Source organism: Biomphalaria glabrata, chromosome 1 (assembly GCF_947242115.1).
Source record: "Biomphalaria glabrata chromosome 1, xgBioGlab47.1, whole genome shotgun sequence".
Classification (NCBI taxonomy): domain Eukaryota; kingdom Metazoa; phylum Mollusca; class Gastropoda; family Planorbidae; genus Biomphalaria; species Biomphalaria glabrata.
In genome coordinates this window covers 72,375,156-72,401,672 of record NC_074711.1, presented here as the reverse complement: position 1 = coordinate 72,401,672, position 26,517 = coordinate 72,375,156, and the positions used below count along the sequence as shown (strand labels likewise).

Below are 26,517 nucleotides of genomic sequence, written 5' to 3'. Positions count from 1 at the left end.
TTTGTTTGAAATTGACGAAAATCCTGGTAACCATACATGAACATTTTTTTTTGCACAACATAAACAGGATTATTTGTTACCATGTTCTTGGCAAATTTAAATTTTAAACCCAATGATTTCTTATATAGAATACTAGCGTAAGCTTATTAACAGACTATCTTTGTATTGTATTAAAAACATTATGGTCATCATTATCTAGATCAAGATTCTATCTAGTACTAGTACTAGATCATAGTGACGTAGTCGTAGTCAATCATACTAACTATCTAGACTCTAGTAACTCTACTACTAACTTTACTAAGTCCAAGACTAAGTTACTAACTAACTAAGAATAAATACTAGAATTAGAATGACTAGATCATAGATCTAGATCATTATTTATGATTAGAATAGATGAGTCTAATTAGGTACTTCGATAAAAATTTCAAAATGATCACAATGCAATGGTGAATGGAACCTTTTTAGTTAGATAGAGCTTGAGAAATGCTTTCCAATGATACCAATTTTATATTGCTGAGTTAATTGTGAGGGAAGTTATTAAATTTTTAGTGGCCAAAAATGAGCCTTCTTTAGCCTTTGTAAATAAAAAAAAAATCTGTGACCGAAACAACTGACAGTTGAACTAAAATTAACTGTATTATAAAAAGTCTTAAAGATATGGGGTTGAAACTTCACACTCTTTTACATTAACCAGTATTCTGTTAAAATAAATTTAAAAAATAAGACCAAGCAATAAAATCTTTGAAAAAAAGTTAATTAATATATAAAAAAAAGCCTTCGACAAAAAATAAAAATATATGTGATTTTGTCATCATATGAGCCCAAAAATCACAAATAAAACAAATCAGAGATCTGTATTGTGTTTTATTTTGTTTAATTATAATTCTACTGTATTTAAATAGCTATTTATATGCATCAGATAGATAATTCTTATAAATTATAAATGAAAATAGCGCTTCGCAGAAAAATATTTCCTAAAATTTAATTACTATAAGTTTCATAAACTTCATAAAAAAACAGTTTTAACCTTTTTGTAGAGCACTGGCAATTAATCATTTTAAAATGCCTTAATTTAAATGTTTTAAAAATTAGATTGTAAATGAAAAATTTCTTGCTTCAGACAATAAAATAAAAAAGAAACCTTGCGATTTTTTTAGAAGTTATTAAAAGATTTTTTACTTTAATTTTTGTGAAATAATAGCTCATCATTTTAAAAATATAATGTACTCATTTATTAACTATTAATTTACATGTATATTAATAGAAAAAAACAACACACAGAAAAAAAAATTAATTATTAGTTCGCTGAGCTAAAAAATATGAAAAAAAAACTGTAATATTTAATATTATTTTTTAAAGTAATTAAATTTTTACTTTAAAATTTGCAGATTACAAAGTCATTATAATAAAGACACATTCCCTCTCCATAATCTAGCATTCAAACACTATAAAAGTTAATCTAAATGAAAAATTCCTATGTGTGCTTCTAAAAATAGCTCGTGATAGACAGAAATTGACCATTTCCAGTAAATCACAGTGTTGGTTGTTACTAAAAATAGATTTTAACCATCAACTTTGAAAATTAATATCTAAAGAGTGCGCCAAGCTACAAAGTTCAAACTTAGCACACATATATATATTAACATGCTAAATTCAATAGAATTGGTGAGATTGTTGTAACCATAAACACTTTTATTTTATTTAAAAAAGAAAATTTTACCCTTCTTTGTCTTTGTTAATTTTAATATCAAATATCTTTAAAGTGCGCCAAGAGAATTTAATGAAATTTGAAATATACACATTTCATAATATGATAAATTATTGTAGCAAACAGCATTGTTGTAACTTTTATAGGAAAAAAGTTGTAAAAATGTCAACTTTCACATAAACTTTTGTTAAGAAAAATTTAACAGATTGGCTTCAAAAGCAAATAAAAATGATCTCTGATATCTTATGTTTACAAAAAGTAATCATAATTAGTCCTCAAATCAAATACAATATGCTAAAACTTTGATGGAAATGACCACCCCTAAAAAAAGGGTAAAATGTGCTGACACACTTTTCAGCCATTTTTTGGGAGAGAAAAAAAATGGATCTAGGTCAGTTTATCGAAGTACCTAGTCTAATAAAAAAAAAACTCTAGTTAGTCTCTCAGACTCTACTATCTAGTTATTCTAGTTCTAACTAGGACTAGGGCTAACTAGGCTAATTTACTAGATCTAGCAAGCTAGGTAACTAAGAGTCTAGTAAAACTAGTTACTAGAGTGAACTCTTAGTCGTTTTAGAATTTAGAGTCTAGTTCAGCGGTTCTCAACCTTTTAAGCTCGACGACCCCTTTTTACAATATATACCACTCTGCCGCGACCTCCCCCCAATAGACACACAGCAATAGAAGAATAGACAACAACAATCCTTATTTTTGATGTTCTTAGGCGACCCCTGGCAAATCGTCAATCGACCCCCAAGGGGGTCGCGACCCACAGGTTGAGAACCCTTGGTCTAGTTAGTCTAGTGACTACTCTTACTAACTTAGTTAGATTCCTAGATCTATATACTAATATATGAAATGATCCAATTCCAATCTATCTAAAATCTAATCTACATAATCTATCTAAACTAAATCTAAGTGACCACTAAGTCTGGAATTTAATTTTATAAATATAATAAATTTATAGAATAGATCTAGAATCTAGTTGGTCAATATCTAAAATGTAATGTAGGTTGACTAGATCTAGAGTAGAGACTCTAGACCTTAAATTTTAATTTAAAAAAATGGAATTCTCCTCTAGATATATTATACTATAACTAATAATATGTATGTGCCATGCCAATTACTGAATTAGACACTAGATATTAAAATTCAAGTTTTCTAAGGGCAAAAAGTTGGGGGGAAAGAAAAGTGATTTTTTTGTATAGAATTCACAGGCCAGAAGTAGACTAGAAGTGAGTGTTTGGAAGGCTTTTTTCTATAAATAATAGATCTATATAATGTATATATATATGTACTGTTCTGTACTAATTTAGATCTTTAGAATTAATCTATAAAAAGTAATACAGAGTCTTGAATAGATATTAATATTATATTTTATAATAAAGTATTCTAAATTAATCTAAGTCTATAGATAGATATATCGATCTTGCTTGATATCTAGTTTAGCATTTAGTTCTAAAAATGTGAGTCTGAATGAACTCTCGAGTCTAGCAGACTAGATTTTAGATTAGGGATAGGTCTCTAGATTCTAAACCCATGAATCCTTAGGTGCAGGACCTGCACTCGTCTTGCCCTTATCTTCTACTACTATTCAAGTCTATTCTAGATCTAATGATCTAAAGAATATATAAAATTCCAATTTAAATTTAGATCTAGAATCTATCATATATTTAGATCTTTGTAGTTAAAGTAGTATAAAGTTGTCAACGTTAGGTTAAATTGTGTAATGTTGTCATGCGTAATGTTGAAGAATGCTGTATTACTATTACACATTGGACTGGTCACTACCAATGTGTCGCGAATGCATCTAATAGACTGCTGGGTTCGTGCTTCCTGGAGTCACACTTGACACATGAATGACACAGACATTACAGATTGACTCAAGTTCTCTTTGGTAGACAAATATAATGTGTTTTTAATGACAATAATAACAATACTGCATCTTATTGGCAGTTACATCAAGACTTCTGATGTGAAACATAATTACTACTGCATAACAGCGGTATTGAATGTCCAAGATGATTAGTTACAGAATAAACCACAAGTAACGTCCACATCACAGCGGGTAACAATAATACATATCCAACTCTCAGTGTAGAGAAAAACTAGTAGGAATATACATAGTGTTCACTTGCTTCAACTGCCCAAAAGATACTACTTAACTTGACTCCCTAAGTCGCTACTACTAAAATCATATTTGACTGCCTCGTCCAGAGGATAACACTTGACTTTGTGACTGCACTGACTGATCTCAAAGTCAATTTTATTCATTCTACTTCCTGTTTTCTACATCAGGAATTCATGAGTCTTTTTAACGTCTTCACCTGAGGTGAACATTAAATCAGGCAATGTCAACTGAGACTGTGACAAAAGTATAGTTTTAGATCTGATGATCAAGATTGTGTTTTTAGATCTAGTTACTATTTATAGTGTAGCTAGTACTAGATCTATATTATATCTTAGATTTACTTAAACTTAGATCCTTCTGTTACTATAGATCTTATCTAGATAGATCATGGTCATCTAGACAATAGATCTACTATAGATAATCTGTTCCTCCAGATGACATCCTTGGGATGTTTTCATCTTTATATCCAAGAAATCTGTCTCTACTTACATAAAATTAACTTCTTAAAAAAAAAAAAAGCATTATTAAGACAATTCAGACATTTTTGTTTTAAAAAAAAGAGAAATTACTCATCTAAATTTTTGTTTCCAATGCAGGCCTACTTAACCATTGGATTTTGAGGAATAATTGCCAAATTACTCAAATGGCTGAGTGGAAGTACTTGAAAGACAATAAAACTTGACTATTGTCTATCTGTTGGATTGCCTGAAGACTTATTAGCAAATTATACTTCAATGTTAAACAAAACAAATAACCTCCACAAAGGATTATCTTGATTGAATCTAACATTTTAGTTCAAATAACTTTTTGTGCATGTCATAATTTAAAGAAAATGGGAAATTCCAGTTCAAGTAAAAACTGTGCTGTTTCTACCACCATGGGCATGCCTCAAAGAGAAAGGGACTTGCACATAGCTGTTGTCAACAATGACAGGAACAATGTGGTATATGTTCTTAACCAAGGTGTTGATATAAATTATCCATGGAATAACCCAGCTGTGCCTAGTGTTAAGGATAGTACCACTCCTCTCATAGCTGCAGTTTCTCTTAATCATGTGGAAATAGTTGAGGTAATGTTTATATTTAATTATGTTTTCCCAATTATGTTTACAGTTTAACAATGGTGGTCTTAGAAGTATTTTGTCTAGCTACTGAGCACAAAGTCATATATGAGCTTTTAAATCAGAATTATAATCATATTTTGCAGATCTTTATTGGTCTATCCAGCTCCAATAGTTATTTGGAGAAAGTAAAACCAACTGGTTATCTGGCCAGCAATATAATAACTCTTGTACACTTTCTGCAGCATTATATGGATTTTTTTGTTTTTTTACAAAGCTTTTATTAACTCACTCTGTCTGTTTGTCTGTATGGCAAAAAGTTTGTACTTTTTATTTTTCCTACATCCAATCTCAGGTTAAGCTGAAATTGTGCACAATTATTTCTTTTACCTGACAGCACAAAAATAAAAATTTTAAAAGAATTAACCAATTTTATTTTGTTTGGTATATTGAACAAGGGAAAGAAATTGTACCTGACAGATGTGGTGGTATAAGTGGAATTGGTCCCCTGGAACAGGGGCGGACTGGCCATATGGGCAAATGCCCGGTGGGCCGGTACCAATTGTCCGGTCTGGTCGAGACCAAAGAAAAAAAAATTCAATGCAGACAACTTAAAAAAAAAAGTGACAGCAGCAAGACACAAAGGCCCGAACACGTTTTCTTCTTGTTTTTTTTTTTTTAAAATTATTATTACAATTAATTTTGTTTGAAATTCAATGAGAATAAAATTTTAAGAATTACACTAGGCTATACACTGTATGTATTATCATTTGTAAAACGTTAGACCATACTTTCTGCTATGCACGAGCGGCATGGCCTTCAACACTACTTTGATGTCTTCGAGACTGTGTTTGGCCTTATCATTTTGCTGGTCGGCACGGGCCTTTGTTGGCACTCCCATTTTTTGTTTTGCTCCTTCCCTCACCCGTCTTTTGATGGTTCCATTGAAAGTTAACGAAAAAGAGGGATGGGAGAGGTTAAGTTAGAAAACATTGATATGACGCGGCAAAAGGGGAGACATTTAGCTCTTTAACAAAACTTACTAGATCTAGAAGTTAACTTAAACACATACACACAGTCGCAAAATTGCAAACCACCCAACTTATTCATAGCCCAATATGGGTATAAAGTTCTACTTTCTGCAATTTGAAAAGAATAAGTAAGTTTCTTGTTGTTTATTTGTAATAACATAGATCTAAAAATACTACACTTAAGACTTACAAAAAACATTATTGAATTCAAACATAAATCTAGATCTAAATCAATTTTATACCATTATGATTAATGGCGAACTTTTGCTTAGTATGAAGTCATTAATAATGAAAATTATTACAATAATTACTATCATTTATATAGCGCTGTCACATCCGATATTTAATGAATGGAGATTTATATTTTAAATAATGGGTCATGGTATATTCATATACAAATCGCGTTTTTGAGAATGTACTAGAACAAAGCAAGAGCTTTTCACATTTAGAAGTACCTCTCTAACCGTTCTGCATATATATATATATATAGTTCGTCCATCGTAGTTTGATTATGACCACTTTGTCATCCAGGGGGCATAGGGCTTTGCACTGGGGATTTATGTCTCCTCGTGTGGCTGGTGAGACCTATGTGAGCCCGGAATGTTGGCCATACAAGAGTCGTTTAGGGATGCGGTGGTCTTCCATTCTGCATACGTGTCCTGCCCATCGCAGCTGGGACTGCATCAGGATTGTGTGGATGCTTTTCAGACCCGCTCTTTGAAGGACTTCAGAATCTGGTATTTTGTCTTGCCATTTGACATTCAGTATTTTTCACAGACATGTCATGTGGAAGTGATTCAGTTTCCTTGCATGTTAACTGTACACTATCCATGTTTCTGAGGCATAGAGCAATGTAGGGAGGATGATGGCTCGATAGACCCCTAGTTTTGTATTTGTGGTGATACCACTTTAAAGGAGTCAGCCTGGAAAACCAATGATTTAGCATATTTTAAGTCACAGATCAACATGCATGACTAGATTGACACGTGAAATGCGTAGGACCTAATTATTTTATTTTTTTGAAGAAACGTCTGTAATATATAAGTAATACCAAAAAGTTTGAAACTCATTAAGGCTGCCATTGTAGTGTTTATAGTTTTCAGACTACATACATGTATAAATAGAATACATTATGTAAGCCTACGAAAGCATACATCCAGTTTTCAATGCTTATCAAACTTTATATATTTTGAGTAGAATTAGGCTTACATCTATGATAAAACACATGGGCGTAGCCGAGAGGGGAGGAGTTCAAACCATCATTGGTCTCAGATCCCATTGTCTGAAAGGGAAACTTTACTTACTTCCCCAGTGCAGCTAATTTAAGCAAACTACAGTCATCAAATTTCATAAGCGTAGCCAAAAGGGTTTTTGTGGTCCCCCCCCCCCCCCACTCCTCATACAAAACTAAAGCATTTTACCATTTTCTACCAGTCGCTGGACTCCAGTCAATAGAAGATTTAGTTTTTGATTTTTTTAGCAGAAGAGTAGCAGGCTAATTGCACTGTAGATACCTCAGAATATGCATTTTTAAAGCTTAAAATAACGGAAATAATGCTTCGCTTACAGCGCTCCCCTAGACTCCCTAGCTGTCCCTTGGGGGTGTGTACTGCTTTTCACTAATTATAGGAAGAGAGTATTCTAGGGTAGAAAAAACATTTAAAAGAATGAAAGATTAGAATGTAATGAAGATTAATTACATATACACGCACTAATAAATGATTTAGCATATTTTAAGTCACAGATCAACATGCATGACTAGATTGACACATGAAATGCATAGGACGTAACTATCTTTTTTTTAAAAGAAACGTCTGTAATCTATAACTAATACCAAAAAGCTTCAAACTCATTAGTCTGCTATTGTATTATTAATAGTTTCCAGACTACATACTTGTATAAATAATTACATTATGTAATCCTACGCAAGCATACATCCAGTTTTCGATGCCTTATCAAACTTTAGAGAACTAGGCTTACACCTATAATATGACACATGGGCGTAGTTGAGAGGGAAAGGGTTCAAACCATCACTTGCCTCAGACCTCATTGTCTGAAAGGGAAACTTTACTTACTGCCCCAGTGCAGCCAACTTACGCAAACTAGTCACCAAATTTCATGAGCGTAGCCAAAAGGGGTTTTGTGGTTGCCCTCCCCCCTCCAATACAAAAACTAAAGAATTTTACCATTTTCTACCAGTCGCTAAACTCCAGTGAGTAGAAACAATTTTTTCTGAATTTTATTTTTTAGCGGAAGAGTAGCACGCTAATTGCACTGTATATACCTCAGAATATGCATTTCTTAAAGGTTAAAATAACAGAAATGATGCTTGGTTCCGGGGCTTCGCCTCGGACCCCACTGGACTGAGCGCTGCCCCGGACTACCTACCTGTCCCTTGGCGGTGTGTACAGTCTTTCCACTAATTATAGGAAGAGCGTATTCTAGGGTAGAAAAAACATTTGAAATAATGAAAGATCAGAATGTAATGAAGATTAATTCAGGGTTCGTAGCGCTCCTAAAAACTCCTAAAATCTCCTAAAAAATGAAAAGTCTCCTAAAATCCTAAAATTCTCCTAAAAATTGCCGAAAGTCTCCTAAAATTTTGTCCACTCTCCTAAAATTTTTACCAAATATTTTTTTTTAGATATAATTTTGCTTATTTCTTGCTAAAAATGTGAGGGGAAAAACAACAGCGTAACTAGGCATTCTGATCGCATGACCTTACGGGCTGGCTGTGTTAATGAGCTGACCAGTGACGCGTCTACACCCCCTTTCACCCACTTGTGAAGCACGACCTCGTGATTGAAGATGGCCTTGGCTCAAGCAAGCATTTCACCTGGCAGTATTTTTCTGAAGTCATTTATTGTTACCACAAAAGACACGCTAGATCTAGTCTGTAGTGACTATTGCCTATAATTAGAGCAATTACAAGACTAATTTGTAGGCTACACTCCTCCGGGCCCTCCCTCACCTAAAATCTTCTTGTAAGTGTAAGATATTAGAGTGACTTCGCGTGGAAAGTCCGTAAATCTTCTAGATCTAGCTAGTATCTAGTAACTGTAGGCCTAATAGTATCTAGATTTAGATTTAGATCTAGTGAAGATAATTCGCACCTAACCTGAAAACTCCGTGAATTTTTGTAAATTTAATGATCTCGATACATCAAATGTCTAGATTACTCTAGAAATACGCTAGATTCTAGATTTACGCTAAATCACTTTGTCTAGTGAAGATAATTAGCACAAAGAAGTGAAAAGCCTGCAAATTTAGACTCTAGATCTACGGTATATCCAGTGAAGATAATTCGCATACTGCCGCGAAAAGTCCGCAAATTTTAGTGACGTAGATCTAGACTACGGTATATTCAGTGAAGATAATTCGCACACAGCCGCGAAAAGTCCGCGAATTTTAGTGACTTATGTCTAGACTCTAGATTTACTCTAAATCACTAGAATCTAGTGAAGATAATTCTCACAGAGGCGTGAAAAGTCCGCAAAATTTAGTGACTTAGAGTTAAAGTCCGCGAATTTTAGCGAATTAGCTTTATAGTCTAGATCTTCTGTAAATTTAGTGAAGATAATATTCACACAGCAGTGAAAAGTCCGCGAATTTTCGTGACTTTGATCTAGACTCTAGATTTACGCTAAATCACTAGAATATATATAGTGAAGATATTTCTCTCACATCCCTGAAAAATCCGCGAATTTTAGTGACTTACATCAAGAGTCTAGATCTACTGTAAATTCAGTGAAGATAATTCTCTCACAGCCGTGAAAAGTCCGCGAATTTTAGCGACTTAGATCAAGAGTCTAGATCTACTGTAGATTTAACGAAAATATTTCTCATACAGCTGTGAAAAGTCCGTAAAAATTATTTCACTGGTAAAAAGCCAGGGAAACTATATGGTTGAAAATGATTCTGCTAGGAAAAAAAAACGCGAATAGGTCTAAATCCCCCCCCCCCCCCCCCCAAATCCAAAAGCCATTTTTTAGTAAGCAAATGTCAACTAAACATTCAAATAGGCCAATATTGCCCTATATATTACTGGCCCTGTTTATGAAAAGGATTTAAGTTAACTAATAGAAGAATAAAACATTACCTCAAATGCACACCATGACTAGTATCTATAAGATACACATAGGAACTAAAAATGTACATTTCCATCACAGAGAATATACATCATGAATAAGGCATCTCTAAGAATGTTTCTTATTTTAAAAAAAAATGGAAAAGTAACCATTTGTAATGTTTTTAAATAAATCTTTGAAAAAAAAATGGTTGTTTGAGGTTTTGGGATGACAGTCAAGTTGTTACTAGATTAAAAGATAACTTTCATTACATTTTCTGTGGACATACCACAGCTGATAACATTGTTTCTGTGGCATATTGGCAAGATATTTATTATTTTTAAAATCAAATAACAATAATTGATTTGATAAATGCTTAGTTTTGTGAATGTTTTACTATGTATCACACAAACGGATAGGAAACACACACACACATCATACATTTCATCCTTAAAAAACCTCCTAAAATCTCCTAAAATTTTGTCATGGAAAAGTGCTACTAACCCTGTTAATTACATATAGACACACACTAATATATATATATATATATATATATATATATATATATATATATATATATATATATAAATTGCGGAGTGGGGTAAAAATCCCCCCACCCCACCCCGAAAATATATGACATGCCATTTGTGGGCCGGTTTATATGGTAATGCCCGGGCCGATTTTGATACCCAGTCCGCCCCTGCCCTGGAAGACTCTTGAGCCCTGAGTGAACATTTTTTATGCTATGCAATAAAAAACAATCATGTAAACATTCACCAAGAAACGCCCTTCTTCCCTTCCCCTTTCTCAACTGGTCCAGAATATAAAGTATTTTTTTTTGTTTTTTCTCTTTTGACATGCTTCATGATCATAATTATTGCTAAAACAAATGTGCTATTTATAGAAAAGAAGTTCTATTCGACTATCACATTAATTGTTTTCAATATAAGTGCAATGACTACTTTGGTTTTTCTATTATAATAATTATATTGCTTTTATAAAAACAGGAAATATTTATTTAAAAAAATAAAGTGCTATATATATATATATATTAGAAGTTCTATAAGACAAAAGGTTGATTTTGCATTTTGTTTAAAATAGGTGCAAATACATCTTATATCTAATAGCATACTCTGCTGTTGGTTTTTTAATTAAAAATGCTTTTTTTTTATCTGAATTTATAGCATTAAAAACATTTAAAACTATTCTCACAATAGTTGTGTATGTGTTGATACTATTTCAACAAATTTACATTCATGCAAATGCTACTTAATGTGCCCTTTTTTTTTAAAACTAATTTTTAACAGATTTGTAAAATAAAGATTTGAAAGGTAGTTTGTTTTAATCAAAAGTTTATGGGATATAAATTATCAGTTAGTTTGCACTCATAAAAATGTAATGTGTACAAGTACAACTGACCCTCAAGAGACCACCTACATAAGCTCTCTTTTTATCTAGTTTATTATGATTATTAATTATTGAGTTGTTGGTTAATTAAAGGCATTTTAAAACATTCCCCAGATTCTATTACACAATGGTGCATCTGTCAATAGAACTGATCGCAATGGTTGTACACCACTGTACAAAGCGGCATTTCATGGAAGAATGAATTTGGTTGATGTTTTAGTCAAGGCTGGTTAGAAAATTGAACTTATTTCCTTTCTATGTTGCATTCTCATATATATATTTAATATATATATATATATATATATATATAATTTTATTTTTAGTGCTATTTAATTACTAGTTTTTATTTTTAATATGTGAAATATAATTTCTTGTAAAAAACTAAAGCCTATTTTGGTTGACCCTGGGAGATAAAACTACACAATGTTTGAACTATTTCTTAACTTACACAAAAATTACTTTGGCAAGCTAAAATAGCTCTTAAACTTGAACTGAATTCTGTTCTTACATTTTTTAGATTAAATTAAGAAAAACATTTAATAACGAACATTTTTTTTGTTTTGTAAATATATTTCAAATCATTTTTTCTCTGTAAGTAAAATCAATATTTATAAATGATTTCTTGTTATTAAGGTGCTGAAATAGACAAGCCTGATAAAGAAAACCAAACTCCTTTGTACATTTGTGTTCAAAATGCAATAGTGCATTCCAGTTATGATACAGTTAATCGACTTTTAGAAGCTGGAGCATCAGTTAATATGTAAGTAATTTATTTCATTTGGCTTTGAATGGTCACATAATGAAAAATATATTTATAAAATATATAAAACCTGTTTGGGTGATTTGGTTATAATGTTCTTATGTTTAGTATTGTTCACTTGGTAGTCTAGGATCAGATTCTTGGCTATTACCTGTCATCTTGCTAAGGGATTGGTCTATAGAACATAATGATAATTTAATTTATTTAGTGCTATATACAAACATAATTTAGGTTCAAGATGCTATAAGAACATAACAGTTAACAAAGCAAACCACTCTAATTAATTTCTCAAGAATAGAAAGCAGCATGAATCCAATAGTCACAGATTGATGATCTTTTTATTTTTATGAATATAATTTACATTTCTATTTCTTTTATGCTAATGTATGTAAATTTCTTTTTTATCTTTTGTTTCAAAGAATAGGTAGACATATTGACTTACTTGTCATAGTCCTTTTGACTCCCAGTGGAGCATAGGGCCACAACCAGTCTTCTTCTCTTCTATTGCAAGTTTGTTTAATTTTGTCTGAGTGTATTGTAGTCAGATATCATCTGTGAAATCCAGATCCTCAAGTTGTTATGTCAGAGTCCAATGTATGCCTGTTGTGCCATCTGTTGACCTTTCCATTATCTAGTCTATTACCAATAACAAGATTGTTGGGAAAAGCTTGCAACCATCTTACTCCCGTCTCCATTTCAAAGGAGTGGATTATTTGGCAATCTCAGTCTTCATATAGATAATATTGATGAATTTATCTGGTGGTACCGTAATATCTCATCAGTTTCCATGTGACTTCTCTGTCCACACTGTCAAATGCTTTTTCAAAGTCCATAAACCTTAAGAGGAAGATTGCCATTCTATGTATTGCTCCTTTATAATGCTGAGTGAGACTATGTGATCTGTGCATACTGGCCTAAACCTGCCTATAATTTACATAGTTTTTTTGTCTATTGCTTCTTTTAACCTATCCAAGATGACACAAGTCAGGTCTTTGCTAGGAATTGAGTCAAGTTGCTGCACTGAGATAGATCTTTTTTTTTAGTTTGACTAAGTAGCCACCTTACTAAATTATTCTTCATATCATTTCTATTTTTACCAGACACATTAACATTTGTTTATTGTACCGCTTAAACCTGCACATTAACATTTTATTATTATTTTTTATTGTAGAGCTGATCGTTATGGTCGTGTACCACTTCACAGTGCTGCTCACTGGAAACTGAAAGAGTTGATCCGGATCTTACTGGAAGCCAATAGTTTAGTCAATGTTGTAGACTATAAAGGGAGAACACCTTTGTATGTCTGTGTAGCATCATTAAGTACTGGTATTTACAAGGAAGACCTTAAATATCAAGTACCTTGTATAAAGGTATATTAAATAAACATTTAATTTTGTTGTAAAATTTGTGACTTCTTGTAACTTTTGACTTCATTCTTGCAAGTATATATTTTGATGACTTAGTTCCCTGACTATGTTTTTGTTCTAGATGTGATTGAAACAAAGTTGTTTTAAAAGTTCTATTTCTTTTTATTTAAATACACCAATTCATGATATAGAAAATGATGCCTTAACAGGAGGCAAATTTAAGATTGCTTGGCAAGGTCAATTTCATTAATGTGTTAAAAAAATATGAACAATGTCAGTACTGATACGTATGATTTCACAAACAAAAAGTTTTAAGAGTAATATTTATTTTAATAAATCTGTGTGTAAGCTCTGTTGTTGTTTTTTTCTAATAGATCTTACATGCTGCTGGTTGTGATATGCTAAATATGGAGGACTGGTTACGCTGGAAAGGCCCAGGTATACCTGCTGAACTATTGACTGGAGATGATAACTTTCTCTCCTGGTACAACTTGGCAATGACCTCCCCACCCACACTGAGGAACTTGTGTAGAAAAGTTGTTCAGAAGAGACTGGTGACATATGATTGTCCAGGATTGGTGAAATGTGTCGCTCAGCTTCCTGTTCCCCCGTCCCTTAAAGTTTATTTATCTCGTAAAATGTTCCACCTACCCATGTTGTAGGGGACATCCAATGCAACATCTTCCCCTGAACTTCAAAGTTGAAAAGCCAAATAGAAATGTTTCATATCTGGTGTTGCTGTATAATATTGTCACTTAAGTTCATTGAATTGAGCCTTTATAAAAGATCATTTATTTATGTCTTGCAAGAATTAATAATTATACATTGTGTGGAATAAAGCAGAGAATCTTTTCTATATAATGACAAAGAAATCATTAAAATGGATATTTCTTTTATATTATTTTAACATTTCCTCTCTAATGGATTTTCTGTTTTGAAGACATGTATGCGGCTATCTTTATTTGTCTTTCTTGACTTTATAATTAAGTAATTCCAAGTTTCTTACAATGTTTTGCTTTACTTAGTTAATTCAAATCGTGATGTGACCTATATCTCTAGACGAAGAAATTTTTAATCTATTTAATGTAGTATGTAGATTAATTGGACTAGCTTGGTGCTAAAATTTCTTTTAAGCAGAATTAAATAAAATGTAAATATAGAAGTGAAAACATTAAGGATGAGACATCTAAGACAAAAAAAAGTTATCTAGTAATAAAAAAAAAACAGGTTGATATTTGAAAAGAAAAAAAAGTGTTATGTAATTTTGTTTTTGTTCTCTTGTAATGTTTATTAATTGTATTCATCATTTTAGTTCTAAATATAGATTTGTGAAAATTTTCTGTTCATTTTAAACACCCATAAATCTTTGCAATATTTTTTTTAAAAATCTGAAAAATATGTGTGGGTCAATGTTGACGTACAATAGCAAAAGTGCATCAGGATTTTCAACTTTGAAGTTGAGATAATAACATGCGACTTGTGTTGTGAATTCTTTAAAGTTATTTGTTGAGCATTATAATTATTCTTTAGGATTTTAAAATATATATATATAAAAGGTGCATTTAATGATGAGCATAATTGAATGTTTTGTTGACATTGACCATGTAACAAATGAGATTATGCTATATTTGTTTTTGTACATACTTTTTCTTATGTAACTAATTATAGCATTATATGAATCTCTGTAATTTCTCTTACACTTTTTTGTCTTAAATCTATTTTTTTATTTATTTTGTAGACAAGGTTCTGAGTTTATTTCAATATTTTAATTGTTTTGGTAAAATTGAAGAAATGTTGATTTATTGGCTGTGATTAAAAAGTATTTTAAATATATTCTCTTTGATTTAAGTAACTAAATAAAAGAATACTAGGAAATAGAGATGGGAGAAGACTGATGTGCAATATAATTTTATGAATATACAAATAAATTTGTTATGCAAATAATGAGCATTGTGTTGCAAATGGCATTAAGTAGCAAAATATTTTTAGTACAAAAAAAATTTGCATAGATAACAGTATAATTGATTGATGGGCTACAGAAAAATTGATACTCTGTTAACTGCATTTGTTTTATTTTGTTTTTGAATTTTGTTAAGGTTGTCATGGGTGTCAAAGGTTTAATTAGCAGGGTTGTTGGTGCTTTGGCAGCTGCATGTTTAAAGCTCTTGATTGCTATCAGTCTCACCAAAACTGAAATGTCAAGGAATATCTGAGATCAGCATACAATATCACACTCATTCAGGGTGCAAGAATTTACCCTACTGGAATCGGTTATCACCATTAATCTCAAAGTGGATGTAGCAATAATAATTGAAAAGTCCTCAGCAACCATGACAAATCAAATTTTGGGAGAATGTCTTATTGACCATGGCATTCAAAATGATAGTACATGTAGTGATTTGTTTTATGACAGTTAAGAGTTGTCTAAACAAAGTATAAATCAAATGTACAGATTATGTAGATTTCATAAGCAATGTGTCATGTATTTCTCCTGGAAATATTGTGTTTAACCAGGAACCTTGGAACTGACCAGTACACACAGTATCTATGCATGATTGACACAAAAAAGACTGCATTTACTAGGGCATGTCAATCCAAAAGCCAAAGTGCAATAGAACTTAATGGCAGTAGGAGGAACAAATCTCTCCATCAGCCCTATGGCAGAATCATTCCAATACACTAACAGAATTGGCCTGTTTTGCCATAGCAGATTCTGCCAGGACTCAACAGAGAAGCAATCAATACCAATGATACATTTAGGCACATCCATTGTCTCTTAGAGCTTTGATTCATGAGTTTTTAATTAGCCTTGATGTTGAAAAGTAAAAGACATAATATAACCTTCTGATTCAATAGAATTTCATGAAATAATCTTTTTTAAAATTGTTTGAAAATAGATTGCATATCACTTTTCAACAATACATCTGTGAAGTACCCATAATCTTTTCTTATATCAATCCATAATAAAACAGAATTAACCAACTTTTTCTGATGTATTGCTGCAATTCATTGCAGGCTATATAAAGTAGAATTTCCCTTTCAGACCTTGTGAACTATAGGGCAGATGATGTAAAGGTCTTTTGGCCCAACTAATACCTATTAGAGCTGGGTGGATTCTAGAGGTGCCCAAAGATACTGGAATTAAAAATCTGTCTTCACTAGGATTCCAAGAATGCCAATTCAGAAGCCAGGCGCTTTACCACTGCCTCTGCAGTATATATGCTCACTATAAATTTGACATCCTCGCCTAGAACAGAAACCTTTTTTATTTTGTAAAATGGTTACATGAAATTTGACATTAGCGTAGTGTACTCTTATATGTGATACTTGTAAAAAAAAAAATTTTACTATTTATTGAACCTCATGCATGATCACTAATGGCTGTGCAGTGTAAACTTTTAATTATAATGCTGATGTACTTTTGAAATAATTTGAAAGAAGACTAATGTTATGAAGGATGTGAAAGTAAGATGTCTTTTTACTTTGGACTGGCTTTGTATTACATTTCATCACACAGGCTATTAAATTTTACTTCTAAAACCATTTTAATAGTTTAATCATTTTGTTTAATCCAGAATTATTAGTTTACCTTTATCTTCCACAAGAATATTATGCATCCCTTTTCCTTATCTATAATTTCCTTTTTTATAAAAAAAAAATTTACACTATGCTCCATGTACATACCATTTAAAAAGTCTAAGCAGTCATGCATACACAGATACATATCTTCTAATTAATGTAGACTGAATGAGGAATGTGAAATTGTGTCTATATGGGTTTTAACATTACTTTGATGGTAGATAATGGTCTCAACGATCTACTAACACCTTTTGCATTATGCTGTAAACTTCTGCACTATTCTCTGAATCACATATATTGCAAAGGAAGACTTCCTCTATCTCAACTTGAACACTTTTTAGGAGGAAGAAAAAAACAAGGTGACTGTGCCCCCAATTTTGTAGTTCTAGTTTACCACAAAGCTGTGCTTTGTTATGAATTTGTAGCTTAATTTGTTTCATTAAAGACTAACTCACAATATAATTATAAACTTGTCCTTTTTTTTTTGTGTGTCTTACAAGTAATATTTACAGTACTGGTTTGTGTTTGTACTAGAATTATGACTTATTTGAAAAATTCATTCCAGGGACACTTCAAAACAATCATTACACAATGAGTGAGAAAACTATCTCATATTTATTGAGTCTAGACATTTAATAATGAACAGAAATAACATGAACAAGACCATGTTAATTTCAGCAACATGTCTATATGTGTAAGCACTTTCCTGATAAATGAAAATAACAAAAAAAGTTAATATACCATGATTGTTCAAGTTAGTGTGTATGCATGACAAACCCAAGCATATGGTCACATTTTTCTTTCCATTATTGTTCAATATCGGAAAAAAAATATTTTTGAAAAATTGATCATATTTACAGTGCTTATTCCCAGTGGTTTTATCAGGCAGCATCACTGGATAAATGTATTCATGTTCGAATAGATGATCACAAGTGATAAAACTAAGAATGAAATTGAGTGGGCTATCATAAATACAACAAATTTCTGAAGATCTGAGGACCCCAATAGTAGCATAAAATACAAGTTGTAGTCTTAATTCTGCATGTATCACCTGCTGAAACCTATAAAAGTTTCCTTTAATTACTGCCATCTACTGATGTGAATGTTCTACACTAATAATGCATCAAAGTCAAGATACACAGTGAAATATGAACATCAATCAACTTGAGCTATTAATATGTATACACTAACTCAACACCTCAGAATTATATGTGTTATTTCATTAGGCTTGAGTTATTAAATGGTCCAAAATTCTGATCATTTTGTTTTAACATTTGAAACTAATGGTGATATATCTATATAGATTCCATTGTCATACAACCATTTTTTAAATATATAAATGATCCATTAATTTTTCGACAAAATTTCTGACGCAGAATTTCATAATAAACAACAAATGATTACATAGTGTTGAAACAAACTAAGCCTTACTAAGAACACCTGATTACAGCAATAGTTTATTCTTTGATTACAGACTCTATTCCAATCATACCATTTAAATAGAACAATAAATGCATACTCACTTACCCTACATTGTATTGTTACACAACTCACACACACCAAGGTCTTAAGATGATAATAAATATAAAATAAAAGCAGTCTTCTTATGATTTACTGCATTGAATGAAAAAAAAAAAGGTACTGATGGCATTTCTAAGAGAAACAAAAGGCTGTTTCTAAAACTCTTAACTTATGCAAAGGAAAAAAAATCATCTAAAAAAAAAAAAAAAGACAATGCCTCATTCTGTGCAAACAGCGCTCCAATAACACTGCACCTTTTTGTTTTCGGAATGTAGAATCAAATCCCAACACACAAATGTCAAACATCCATTCCATCACATCATAAAGAGATATAAAATGTATGTATATATATATATATCACAATTATTTCTAAAGTGAATCTTAAGTGACAGGGAAAAAAAACTTTCAAGAGCCACAAATGTACAACCACCCCAAATAGCTACACAGAACATCAAACACTATCTACAGTTTGTAAGACAATATCACAAAAAAATTGTCAACTAATGGAAACCTAAAAGTAAGAATAGATTCTAACAGCGAAGAAGATAAAATGGGGAGTGGGGAAACAGGTTAAAAATCCATAAATTAATATAAACTGCTAATAGACAATAAGACTAATTCTCTGGACTAAAGTCAAAACTATGATAATAGTATCAGTGTCTGTACATTAAACATGGAACAATAAAATTATAACGCTGTTGTCTCTGCCTTTTTACCAGATGTTTGAGCTGTGACTTGTTGTGTTGAGGCTCTAGGATAATATTTGGCCAGTGTGCCTTGTGGAATCCTCTTCAGCATCTCCTTGGGGAAGATACGAAGAAGTTGCCAGCCTATATCCAAAGATTCGAAAATTGTTCGTTTCTCATAGTGACCTGAAATGAAAAATTATCAAATTAAAAAAAAAACACAAAAAAAACTACTATATATAGGAGATGATTGCTATTTTGTTTAAACTTACCTTGGGTAATGAAATTCTTTTCAAATTTAGTCAAAAATTCCAAATAGAGCAAATCTTCAGGTGTCAAGGCTTCCTCTCCAACCACAGCTTTCATAGCTTGCACATCTTTACCAATAGCATAGCAAGCATACTGTTTCAAAAGAACAAAAACAACTTGATACCATGGAACCTCAATAGCAAGATTATAGTATAATCCATGACAATAAAAACACAAGTCTTGGTTTCATACAGGCAGCACATTTAGATGCATCAACAATAGATTTTTTATTGTAAAGACGTTTCAGCATTACTCTTACACACCCTATTTATGCAGTAGTGAAATTAGATTTATTTTTCTATTCTTAAATAATTTTTTTTAAAGACAATAACTTGAAGGGGCCACTTGTCACCCTTTTCCAATCAAATAATATCCAATATGAAAGGGATACCAAAAACAAAAATTATAATTCTATGAAGTGTAAGAATCATGTAGCCTAAGGGCTTCATCAACATTGAAAACCTTAAAAAAAATATACACATAGACCTTACCAGTTGATTAGACACATCAGCATGATCCTCCCTTGTCATACCCTCACCAATGGCAGATTTCATCAAACGGGACAAGGATGGCAACACATTTATTGGTGGGTAAATCTAGATTAAAAAAAAATAAATACTTCTACATACTTTTTACTGATCTTTTAGAAAAAAAATGTACGAAGCAACAAACAAATGAAGAATGAACAAACCTGTCTGTTATGCAACTGTCTGTCCACATACATCTGACCTTCTGTGATGTAACCAGTCAAATCAGGAATGGGATGGGTAATGTCTAGAAAGAAAAAAAAATAAATCAGGAATGGGATGGGTAATGTCTAGAAAGAAAAAAAAATAAAGACTAAAACATCAAGAGACTAGTCAACACTATAGAATAAATAAAAGACGGCATGAATCACAAAGAAACTACACACCATCATTAGGCATGGTAAGAATTGGAATCTGGGTAATTGAACCACTCCTTCCTTCGACACGACCGGCACGTTCATAAATTGTAGCCAAGTCAGTGTACATGTAACCTGGGAAACCACGACGGCCTGGCACCTCTTCTCTGGCAGCTGAGACCTAGTGTGAAAAAAATGAAACTATTTAAAGATATTTCTAATAACATAAGCTTCAAAATTATAAATAAGTCTTTTGGGATTAATATTTTATTAAAACTTTTAAATTTATCACTAAAAAATTTTACATTTAAAATAAAAAAATGCATACTTTTATTACAAAATGAAGCATATTCTGCATTACACCAGACCTGCCTACCGTTAGGCAAAATGCATATTCGTTACGCAAAATCGCCAAAACAATTACTGTCAGTGCGCAAATATGAATTCAACAATTCTTGTTATGCAATTTGTATCCTTTTTTCCATCTCTTGACTAGCTTACAAGCGGACACGGAGGTCACTTGAAGCCATCCTATGGGAGGAGGAGGAGGGGGGGGGGGACAGAAAAGGTGGTGCGAACACATTGTGCCCATATCTATACGTTGATTGGTTCTTAATAGCTTTAGTCTAGAAATGAGAACGCGAGAGTGAGGGAGTGGCGGGTCGGTACCATTCAGTTAGCTTCTACACCACCTTGACTTTTTTTTTTTTAATTTAGTAGAAATTAATTACGTTGGAGAATAAAAAAAAAAAAAAATCAATCCCTGATTCCTGTGCTATCGATTCAAAACACATTGTAGATCTGGATTCTAGATCTAGACTAAGAGTCTAGGACTACAACTCTATAACTATAATAGAGTAATAGTCTAGCTAGACATTACGTTACAATTCTCTACATTCTAGATATAATTTAGTATGATCTAGATCAATAACATCTAGATTTGGATCTAGATTCTTAGAATAGATTAAGGATGAAGGTAGACCTACAAAAGTTCGAAGTTGGCCTATGTTTGTAGCGGATCCACAGGATCGATAACACTCTTGAGCCCAGATCTAGATCTAATCATGACATCTAATCTATTTTAAAGTTTCTAAATCTAGACAATCTAGATCTAGTAAGAAGATGTATATGGATTTAGATCTAAATAATTAAATAGTAAAACCACATGAGATCTAGACCTAATTTATATAATTTAGGCTAAGATTATCTTCATTTAAGATCTTAATACATCTAGAATTGTTCTACTTGTCTTTCTGGTATCTAGGAGTCTAGAACAGATATCTATTACTATAGTTGTAGAAACGAATATGAAATAATGTATTAGGTAGATTTTAGATCTAGTCTCTCAGCAACTACAAGCTTATATAATATAGATCTAGATTCTTAATTTACTAGTGGCAGTTGTGATACAGATTTGATGGCCTGCATTAATTATCTTCTTATCTTATATAATACAGACGTTACTTCAAAAAAGAAGATGATTACGTCCTACGCGTCATGCATTTAGTCATGCATATTAACCAATGACTTAAATTCTGCCAAGTCACTGGTTTTCCTGGCTAGCTCAGGCAACCCATTCCATGCTCTAATAGCACTAGGGAAGAAGGAGTATTTGTACAAATTTGTCCTAGCATATGGGACGAGGAATGTGCCTTTATCTTTGTGTCTTTCAGAGTATTTTATTAAATTTTGTTTTTGTATTTGAAGATTATGGTTCAGTGTTTTATGTATTATTGCTACTTTACTTTTGAGCCTTCTGTCCTGAAGGCTTTCTAAATTTAGTGATTTTACTAAAGGTGTTACTCTAGTCAAATGTGAATATTCGTTTGTTATGAATCGCACTGCTCTATTTTGTGTCTGTTCTAGTTTCTTAATGTTTTCTTGAGTTGAGGGGTCCCAAACAGAGGATGCATATTCTATTATTGGCCTAACCAAGGTTAAATAACATTTTAGTTTTATGTTCTTATTTGATTTATAGAAATTTCTTTTAATAAATCCTAATGCTAATTAAATCCTAATTAAAAAGGAAATAGTCTTCTTTAATATACATCTAGATATAAATATAATATTTGACAAAACAGTCGATTATGCAATTGTTACGCATTCTGGTGCCCCAAATACACATTTTGAGCATCAGTGTTACACATCTGGACTTTTTTGGTAGGCAGGTCTGTCACTCTATTTGATAAAATATTAAGTAAAATTTATTTTGCAAACAGCTATATCAAAACTGACATTTTTACATTTTTATTTGACATTTTATTTTCAGCAATCTTGGATGTCTGGTAGGTATGCCCAAAAATGAAATAACTTTTTCAAACTTTACCTCTCTTAGAGCTTCAGCATAGGAGCTCATGTCTGTCAAAATTACAAGGATATGTTTCTCACATTGGTATGCTAGATACTCAGCAGTGGTAAGAGCAATACGAGGTGTGATGATACGTTCAATGCTGCCAGGAGGGAATATAAATTTATTTTTATTGATTCATAAATAGTCTTGAAATAAATCTATAATGAAATATGGCCATTCTATCTTCATTTAATAATGCAACCATGTCTTTAATAAAACTTGAAAGTACTTACGTCGGGTCATTTGCTAAATTCAAAAACAATGACACATTTTCCATAGATCCATTTTCCTCAAAATCTTGCTTGAAAAACCTGGCAGCTTCCATGTTAACCTAAAAGTTCAAATATTTTGTTAGATACAAATCATTCATTCAAGAGACCTAAAGAAGTCTTTAGTAAATAAATCTTACCCCCATAGCAGCAAACACAATGGCAAAGTTATCCTCATGGCTGTCCATGACACTTTTTCCGGGTAACTTGACAAGACCTGCTTGCCTACAGATCTGAGCAGCAATCTGAGTTCAATAGAAATAATAATGCCAGCATTGGTATAATAAATGACAATAATATTTTTAAAATAAATTTGCTACTATTGGAGTATAAAAAAAAGAATAGAAAAAGACCAACTACTTTATTTTCCTTTAAAGATGTACGCTAATTTTTACCACATCTTGTCATGTGAAAAAAAAGTATTATAACCTCATTGTGAGGCAGACCAGCCGCAGAGAAGATGGGAATCTTTTGACCTCTGGCTATACTGTTCATAGTGTCAATGGCTGAAATACCAGTCTCAATCATCTCCTCAGGGTAGATACGAGACCATGGATTGATGGGTTGACCTAAGGAAAGAAACAAGTTAAGCTAATGACTATTTATTTCAATAAATTAAATTAACATCTTGTAGTAAAAAAAATAATTTTAAAACCACATTTTCTAAAACCATTTACCTTGAATGTCCAAGAAATCTTCAGCCAACACAGCAGGACCATTGTCAATAGGCTTACCAGATCCATTAAATATTCTACCTATAAAAGAAATCAAGTCAAATGGGTCACATTTCTATGTATTAATTTTTTTAAATATTGTCTACCCAAAAGCAGAATAGTAAAGTCTATTGACCTTTCACTGCATGCCAATAGTAGCCCAGAGACAATTTTATCCATGACTGTCAAGTTTATTCCAAAACTTGCATTCAAAAAATTTACCAGCCAATATTAAACTAAATTTCTGACAATTTTATTACAGCCAGTATCAGATAATTAACAGCAGACACTAAGGCATACATGTCTTACCTGACATGTCCTCAGAGACAGGCATTCTCAAGATGTCACCAGTGAACTCACACTGTGTATGTTTAGCATCAATACCAGATGTTCCTTCAAATACCTGTTGGAAAAAAATTCATACTTAAAATGTAGCATAGATCTAACAGTAATATACTTAATAGAATTGGAATGCTTGAACTAAAATCCTGTTACCTGGACAACAGCTTTAGATCCCATGACTTCAAGCACCTGTCCAGATCTTTGGGTTCCATCAGCAAGAACCAAATTAACAATTTCAGCAAACTTGGGAAACTATTAAGATCAAAATAAAACTATTAAAACATTTTTTTTTAACATAAAGAAGAATAAAACTTAAACATTCAATGTCATATTTAATTTATATTTTAAAAATTAAAAAAACTCAAAAAGCAAAAAAACTTACTTTGACATTGTCTAAGATTACTAATGGTCCATTCACACCGGACACTGTTTTGTATGCTGGAAAGTCAATATTTTGTGTTTGTTTAAAACTCACTTTAAAGATCACTGACTAGCTTAATTATATTTAAACACTCATGCATGACAAGTCAGAGGTCAAACAGAGGTGACCTCAAATTTTTTTTATGTAAATAAAGAAATAATAAACAACACATGCCATGCCTATATGGTGTTACATAAAGTTGGCCTAGTGTGTTCTATGGTAATATACTGTCAAATAAAGCAACACAAGTCTAGTTTTAAGTTCTAATTCAAAGTAAGACAATTCAAAAAAAAAAAAAAAGGTTTCGAAAATTTAATAATTTCACTATTTGTTCCTACTAACTAGACATGCAGAATGCACTAAATCTAGATTACTGACAAATTTTCACATAAAAAAAAATAGGCTGCTCAGAGATGATCTACTCACAATTGCTATAACTATAGACAGACTATTGCCTGCATAGGTTTTAACTTACTTTACTTATTATTTTAAATAGAATCAAAGTCTAGTATTTTCATTAATAATGAATATTTAACCAAATATAATGTTTGTGTGCATCTTCTTTGAAATAAATACTTCCCCAATGCGTTTGTAATTAGTAAGCAGCATTTAAGTTTTAAGTAGAACTCTAACTCTATATTATTCTTATATAATCAAAATCTAAATTATAGATCTCTTTCTTGACTTAATTTACACTTTGACTTTTGATGTTGAAGTCTGAAGTAATCTACATCACATTATTATATCATATCTAGATTTCTACTGGAATATCTTGAAATCACAATTTGCTGTATCTAAAGTACCAGTAATAAAGGTAATCAGAATATTAATTCTCTTTAAAGTGTAAGTGTAAGCCTTTACTTAGCCTTAGGCAAGCAATTTAAAACTAATGTTTACATTTTTGTAAAGCAAATTATGAAATTTGTCATTAAAAAAATCATTATTTATGCAGACATTTTCAGATAAAAAAGAAAAACAATATTTTTGTCTCAAAAATAACTTACTTAGCCTTGGTTGAGAAACATAATCTCTCGTTACAGCTAATTTATGAGTATTTCTAGCTGCAATTTCATTAAGAGGTTGGTGGAGAGAATTTACTTTGATTGTATGCGCCATCTTCCAGTGTTGTTGATCATGTGATAGTCACGAAATCACGAGCGGTTGCCAGTTTATTTAAGCTTGAACTGTACATTTTTACCGGAAGTAAAGATGATTTCGTTAAGAAATGTTGTCAATTTAGTATTCTAAGTTAATAAATCCCCACAAAAATGAGAAACCAAATTATATGTATCCATTCTGATTAGTTAATTTAAATTAGAAAAACGTATTCATATAAATCGATATGTCACCACATCTAATGAGTTCAAAGTCTCTTGGAAATAGCTTATTTTGTTGCTAGCTTTGGAAAATACTATTTACTAATAGTTACTTTGAATGATTTATTGTGTTAAATTTCCTTATGCAGTAATTGATGATTTTTTTGGTACTAAATTTTAATCTGTTTAAATATTTACAAAATGTTTTAAGTGATTTGTATTATAATTTTGGCTACTCCACATAGATCAATATTTTTGTAAAGCTCTAAGTGGCACACTTAATCACATGAATGAATCGGAAAAGCCAGATAAGATTTTACGTAAAGTAACGTAAGCATATTCATGAGCATAATATGCTGGATATTTTCGGTTGCTTCGAAATAATGCCTCTTTGCATGCAGACACTGGACTATATAGACTCTAGTTCTTTTTTTTTTTCGTTAAAAAACGATCATTCATTTTGAAGACTTTATTGATTCCTTTTTTCTCTTGTCCTTCTCACAAGCGAAACTAGAGATCTATTTGCATGTAGGAAGAAATGTTTGGTGTAAATTTAATGAAAAGGAAAATTATAAGTAAACAACGTATGGTGGATGG

General features: G+C 31.7%; 2 protein-coding genes across 4 annotated transcripts; one reads left to right on the top strand and one right to left on the bottom strand.

Moving 5' to 3' along the window:
- On the top strand, nt 1–18,845 carry LOC106071938 (serine/threonine-protein phosphatase 6 regulatory ankyrin repeat subunit B-like). 3 transcript variants are annotated; one of them, XM_056012948.1, is made up of 7 exons: nt 15–137; nt 3,665–3,776; nt 4,436–4,908; nt 11,519–11,633; nt 12,038–12,164; nt 13,336–13,534; nt 13,906–18,845. In XM_056012948.1, exons 3-7 carry the CDS (start codon nt 4,672–4,674, stop codon nt 14,191–14,193), a joined length of 966 nt encoding a protein of 321 aa, XP_055868923.1. In that variant the 5' UTR covers nt 15–137; nt 3,665–3,776; nt 4,436–4,671; the 3' UTR covers nt 14,194–18,845. The 3 variants fall into 3 exon arrangements, with proteins under 3 accessions (XP_055868915.1, XP_055868923.1, XP_055868932.1); XM_056012940.1 differs by lacking the exon at nt 3,665–3,776 and having other exon boundaries at nt 1–137; XM_056012957.1 differs by lacking the exons at nt 15–137; nt 3,665–3,776 and adding an exon at nt 2,844–2,943.
- On the bottom strand, nt 18,550–25,768 carry LOC106072035 (V-type proton ATPase subunit B). Its single transcript, XM_013232298.2, has 14 exons — nt 25,609–25,768; nt 24,566–24,621; nt 24,337–24,435; nt 24,151–24,244; nt 23,806–23,883; nt 23,558–23,697; nt 23,269–23,373; nt 23,093–23,190; nt 22,836–22,959; nt 20,540–20,690; nt 20,318–20,400; nt 20,118–20,222; nt 19,590–19,719; nt 18,550–19,503 (listed from the first exon to the last, which is right to left on the bottom strand). The coding sequence occupies exons 1-14, from the start codon at nt 25,718–25,720 to the stop codon at nt 19,319–19,321; spliced, it is 1,560 nt and encodes a 519-aa protein (XP_013087752.1). The 5' UTR covers nt 25,721–25,768; the 3' UTR covers nt 18,550–19,318.
- Nucleotides 25,769–26,517: the final 749 nt, after the last annotated feature.

Excerpts from the sequence above, each read along its gene's own strand:
- LOC106071938 (XM_056012940.1), top strand. The coding sequence starts at position 4,672 with ATGGGAAATTCCAGTTCAAGTAAAAACTGTGCTGTTTCTACCACCATG. Across the intron at positions 4,909-11,518 it reads ATCATGTGGAAATAGTTGAG|ATTCTATTACACAATGGTGC; the intron begins GTAATGTTTATA and ends AACATTCCCCAG. Across the intron at positions 11,634-12,037 it reads TGATGTTTTAGTCAAGGCTG|GTGCTGAAATAGACAAGCCT; the intron begins GTTAGAAAATTG and ends CTTGTTATTAAG.
- LOC106072035 (XM_013232298.2), bottom strand. The coding sequence starts at position 25,720 with ATGGCGCATACAATCAAAGTAAATTCTCTCCACCAACCTCTTAATGAA. Across the intron at positions 23,191-23,268 it reads TTGTGTTTGCTGCTATGGGG|GTTAACATGGAAGCTGCCAG; the intron begins GTAAGATTTATT and ends TTGAACTTTTAG. Across the intron at positions 19,504-19,589 it reads AAAGAATTTCATTACCCAAG|GTCACTATGAGAAACGAACA; the intron begins GTAAGTTTAAAC and ends TTTTCATTTCAG.